The 5,901-nt window shown below is 30.1% G+C and overlaps 1 protein-coding gene across 1 annotated transcript; it reads right to left on the bottom strand.

The window, feature by feature from the left end:
* Positions 1-723: 723 nt before the first annotated feature.
* On the bottom strand, positions 724-3,673 carry LOC130962293 (protein DETOXIFICATION 53-like). Its single transcript, XM_057888496.1, has 2 exons — positions 3,541-3,673; positions 724-2,130 (listed from the first exon to the last, which is right to left on the bottom strand). The coding sequence occupies exons 1-2, from the start codon at positions 3,664-3,666 to the stop codon at positions 724-726; spliced, it is 1,533 nt and encodes a 510-aa protein (XP_057744479.1). The 5' UTR covers positions 3,667-3,673.
* Positions 3,674-5,901: the final 2,228 nt, after the last annotated feature.

The following is a 5,901-nucleotide window of genomic DNA, read 5'->3' on the forward strand; positions in this document are numbered from 1 at the left end:
ATAACAGATTGAATTGTGGTCATCCTACTTATTACTAATAGTATCCAAACCCGTATTTATATTTTGATACATTTTACCATTCGAGTAGATCTTTTGCTCCTGATGCATCAAACTAAGGTGGAATCCCTTCTACAATGTGATTTAACATATCATGTTCTTAATTGATTTATTTGACTTGATCTTTTCATTGAAAACAATTATCATCATAAAATTTCATCGAGATAAATGAAGAGATGAAATTTGATTGCATATTTGATTGTACTTTAGAGAGATTGGTTTGTAAGCTTTCAGCGATGGAAGCCATAAAAGGTGGAGTAAAAGCTTGGGAAAAAAAAAAAAAAGAAAAGAAAGAGATAACCGAATTTATTGAATTGAGTCTCAAAATGAAAGTTAGATACAAAATGGTTAGTTGCACATCATATAATAAGATTGTGCCAGCTGTTATAAGTAATTCACTATCTAACTGACTAAACTAACCTTTACAAGTTAAACTATTACAATCTCTACCATCAGCTAGCAATTGAGGCAACTAACATGTAGCACATTCACGTATAATAAACTTAAAATTCTAAGAAATCTATCCAAAATAATTCATCATATAGAATTTTCAATGGTCTTTACATCAAGAATTAAAACTCCCAAAAATTCCACACAACTTTTCTAAAACAAATCTTTGAGGAAGAATTTTACTTACTTTCAACTATGATTTTTTTTTTTAAATTCTCATGGATGAGAACTAATTAGCCCTCTTTCCTCATCATTTACACTTTTGTCTTGGGTAGTTATTACTTGAGATAATTCCACTGCCCTCTTAGTTTGGTCCCCCCAATCAGTTTTTACTAACGTGTATATCATCATAGAAACACATGAAATTTGTGCTACTAACATTCCAAACCATAACCCTAATAATTCATATTTATATATGAATGTAGCAAAAATAGCCACAGGCAAACCAATTAAGTAAAATGCACACAAATTAATCCTAGCACCTAAGTAAGGGCGTGCAGTCCCAGATAATATCCCACATGAAACTGTTTGAGACCAATTGCAAATCTCACACAACCCTAATATTGGAAGCACACTTGTTACCATATCAATGATTTGTGTCTCATTAGTGAAAAGCCTACCCAAATTTGTCCTCACAAACATTAAGAAAATGAATGCTATGACTCCAAATGTTAATGCTATGATAAAACCTATTATTGCACTTCTCCTTGCCTTGGTGGGTTCACTTGCACCTAAAGAGTGACCAATTCTTGTTGTCAATGCAATGCTTAGAGAAAATGGAAACACATAAAGAAACCCTAGAGTTTGAATTAGGATCCCCATAGTCGCAACCGTCGCTTGGGGGTTGCGTAATAGGCCGCATAGAAAGAGCATGATCTCGTACCACCACCACTCGAGGCAGACCGAAACGCAACTAGGCAATGCCAAGCTTAGCAAAGGCTTCCATCCATGAAATATTGAGAAAAAGGAAGTTCCTTGCCAAGGTTTCAATGGCTTCTTTGAGAAAAATAGATAGCTCAACAAGCCTAATATCATGTTAATGGAATTCAATCCAGTGGCTAGGGCAATTCCCTTGACTCCTAAGTTCAAGTGTATAGCCAAGAAATAATTGATTGGTAGGTGCAAAACTGCGGCACAAGAAGCAACCACGGTTATTGGCGTGGCTAAACCTTGTGTCCTTAGAAAAGTTCTCAAAGGATTAAGGTGCGCTTGTGCTAGTAGCTCTGGAATTGAGAATAGCATGAAAACTTGTGCAACTTTTGTGACTTGTGGATCTTGACCTAACATTTGAAGGACTGGTCCCATGTTTAGCCATAATATTGAAATTGGTATGGAAACAACTAAGAGCAGGCATGTTACCCTAAGAAATGTTTCATTTAGAAGTGAATATCTCTTAGCTCCATATGCTTGGCAACAAATTGGGTCCATTCCCATGGTTAGACCCTTTAGAACCGAATTTGCAGTGATGTTGGCAAAACCAAGTGCTAATGACCCTCCTGCTAACTCCACTTTCCCTTGGTGACCCAAGAACAACATGGAAATAACAGATCTTGAATATATCATCAGGCTAGTCATTATTATGGGACATGAAATCTTAATAATTGATTGCAACTCTTCTTTCACCTGCAACCAATTGTGTTTCAATTTGTCATCAATATATACTAATAACATTGTGCATATAATTTCATTTTAATTTATCTATTTCACATTGTTCAGCCTTATTTTATAGGTTTAATTATTCTATCAGCCTCTATATTTTCACTGAATTTTCAATTAGATCTGTATACTTTTTTTTTTTCGATTGATCGTTCCCATATCATATTAGATTTTGCAATTATGTCCCTACCGTGATAAAAAAATACTGTAATTAACAGAATATTCTGTTAAACAAAACAAATATACCTGACACTTAACTGAGTATTTTATATAGTTTAACAAAATATTCTCTTAATTTCAACGTTTTTGTTACGATAGGAACTTAGTTACAAAATCTGATATGGTATATAGGGACCTAATTGAAAAGAAAAAAAAAAGTATAGAGAGAAACCAACAGAATAATTAAACCTATTTTATGTCATGTATGATTCTCAATTTAAGAGTCTATGTATAGTATATTAGATTCAGTATTACTAATAAAAAATCATCATAATATTGTTCATTATAAGGTTGAAATTTGATAAAGTAACCTATTAGTCCTAAAATTTGGCAATTTCTATTTAAAATATAAAATTGTTTATGTATATGCTTTCTTTTTCCTTTTTTTTTCTGCAGTTTAACTCATAAGCAAAAGGCATGTGAGGGAATTATAAACCAAAGCTAGCTATAATATGCCTTTATATAGTAAAAATTTGATCTTTAGAATGAAAAAAATGCTCATGATTAATATGATATAAAAATAGGTTTTGTTAACAAGTATCTTATTAAGAGAACTTCATAAGGTGTTTAATATATAAAAAAATTTATTAAGAGAAGAAAGATCTATTAACACCAAATAGTTAAAAAAGAGAGAAAATGTAAAGTAAAAATTTATGTATTTCATAGAATCCCTATTAATGATACGAAAATAATTTGAAATTTTCAATAAATATATAATATATTTATTGAAAAAATTAAGAGTGTTCATTCTTGCTAAGTTTAACAAGTGCCTTTAAAACATTGTTTAGGTAAAAATCTTGTCAAAGAAGGACTAGCTCGCTAGATGAATTATATAAGATTCAAAATGAGAGGTGCCAAATGAAAAACAGGACTATTATTGGATATTCTTTATTTATATTGAACTTGATTGTGGGTATTTTGGTCAAATGAAATGGCTTTACCCTATTATTTTCTTAAAAAATAAACGAAAATTTTTTTATAAATGATGGATATTTTTCTAAATAAAAAAGCATGTCCTAATGTTCTTAATTGTATAGATAATAACCATTATGTAAATTTTATCAAACTCTAACTAATCTAATAAGTTGCATATTCAATAGCAGTGTAGTTTGCAAATTAAGTGAAGGAATCAAGTGAGAGAGGAAGTTAATTACAAACCTCGGAGAGAGAGAGATTAGGGGGAAGAGCAATGAGGTGATTATGGAAGTGGCAAAGAAGGCCATGAATGAATGATAATAAGCCATTGTTGGAAGCTGCTTCATTACCACTTTCTCTTCCTCTCATGATTATTATTCTCTCTTCATTGTTGTGATAATCTCTTCCAACATCAACACCATAGTGTCACCATTTATATCTCCTCGAGATTCAGCACCAGTGCGCATGATGTTTTCTCCCCAAGCTAGCTTGATATGAAAAACTTAAAATTAAAATAATAATGATAATGCTATTAAATAACTCTTATTAGTTAATAAAGAGAGAATAATAGAATATTCCTATATTTTTCAACATTTTTATAATCAGTAATGCTCTACATACGAGTCTTATAAATTGGGACAAACTCAACAGAAGTTACGCTCATCACAAAAGCGTGTTAACATGCGCATTACGTTTCCAAAGCGCTCCTTTACCATTATGAATGACACTCTTCTTCTTCTATCTCGATGAAAACTACAACTGTCATTTTTTTTTCGCGTTTCTCCTCCTCCTCCCCTTCTTCCTTCTTCTTCTCCTTCTTCTTTGTATTAATCTTTCTTTTTTTTTTTGCGTATTTCATCTTCATCGTCGTGTTTCTCCTCCTTCTTCTTTTAATTTTGCAATATTATGTATTTTTTTCTTCTTTATTTGATTTTTTCCTCCTAAAAAGAATTATGAGAATATGAAAAAAGAAGAAACAGCAGAAGACGAGGAGGAAGAGGAAGAGTTCTGAATTATGCAGAATTTATCAGAATAACAATACACCTAAATATCTTCGTTTTACACCTAAATTTGTTGCAAATACAGAAATAAGTTATACTACATGTACAAATAGCATTTTGGTACAGAAAAATATTTTCTCTAAAACTGCATTTTTTTCTTCTTCTTCTTCTTTTCCTTATTTCTTTCTTTCTTTCAGTTAAATGAATGTAAATTCACCCTCTTCCAAGTAATTTTGTAGCATTATGTGTTTCTACTTCTTCTTTGTTTGATTTTTTTGTTTTTATTCTTATTAAGAGAGTAAAACAAGAAGAAACTTAAGAAGGTAAACCAAAAAGAAAAAGATGATAAGAAAAAGAAGAAGAAGAAGATGGTGATGATGATAAAAATAAACAGAACCAACAGAAGATGAAGAAGAGAAAGAAGAAGAGTTCTGAATTATGCAGAACTTATCAGAACAAAAATACACCCAAATTTTTTTAAAATACACCCAAATATTTTTGTGTTACACCCAAATATCATCATTTTACACCCAAATTTACTGCAAATACAGAAATGAGTTATGCTACGTGTACACTAAAATTAACCACCAAAATCAGCCACCAGTATAAAATATATACTGTAATACAAATATATATTGAAAATAAATTAAACCACACATGTATTTATACACAAATATATTGGTGGTTGATTTAGAGTACAAATATTTTGTATAGAAAAATATTTTCTCTAATACTTCATTTTTTTTCTTCTTCTTCTTTTTCTTATTTCTTTCTTTCTTTTAGTTAAATGAATAGTTAAATGAATGTAAGTTCTTCCTCTTCCAAGAATTTTGCAGCATTATGTATTTCTTCTTCTTCTTTATTTGATTTTTTTATTTTTATTATTATTAAGAGAGTAAAATAAGAAGAAACTTGAAAAGATAAAACAAAAAAAGATAAATAAGAAAAAAAAGAAGAAGAAGATCGTGATGATGATAAAAAAAAAAGAACCAGTAGAAGATGAGGAAGAGAAAGAAGAAGAGTTCTGAATTATGCATAACTTATTAGAATAAAAATACATCCAAAATTCCTTAAAGTACAGCCAAATATCTTCGTTTTACACCCAAATTTGCTGCAAATAGAGAAATGAGTTATGCTACATGTACACTAAAATCAGCCACCAAAGTAAGCTATTAATATAAAATACATACTGGAATACAAATATACATTGAAAATAAATTAAACTACACATGTATTTATACACATATACATTGGTGGCTAATTTTAGTGTACAAATAGCATTTTTGTACAGAAAAATGTTTCCTCTGATGCTGTATTTTTTTTTCTTCTTTTTCTTATTTCTTTCTTTCTTTTAGTTAAATGAATGTAAGTTCATTATTTTTCAAGTAATTTTGGGGCATTATGTGTTTCTTCTTCTTCTTCTTTGTTTAATTTTTTTTATTATTGTTAAGAGAGTAAAACAAAAAGAAACTTGAGAAGGTAAAACAAAAAGAAAAAGATGAATAAAAGAAAAAAAAAGAAGAAAATAGTGTGATGATGAAAAAAAAAGAAGCAGCAGAAGATGAGGAGGAAGAAGAGAAAGAGTTCTAAATTATGCAAAACT

The sequence above is a fragment of the Arachis stenosperma genome, chromosome 2 (genome assembly GCF_014773155.1).
Source record: "Arachis stenosperma cultivar V10309 chromosome 2, arast.V10309.gnm1.PFL2, whole genome shotgun sequence".
NCBI lineage: Eukaryota > Viridiplantae > Streptophyta > Magnoliopsida > Fabales > Fabaceae > Arachis > Arachis stenosperma.

Coding starts and splice junctions, on each gene's coding strand:
- LOC130962293 (XM_057888496.1), bottom strand. CDS start 3,666: ATGAGAGGAAGAGAAAGTGGTAATGAAGCAGCTTCCAACAATGGCTTA. Junction 2,131..3,540: donor CTAATCTCTCTCTCTCCGAG/GTTTGTAATTAA, acceptor AATTGGTTGCAG/GTGAAAGAAGAGTTGCAATC.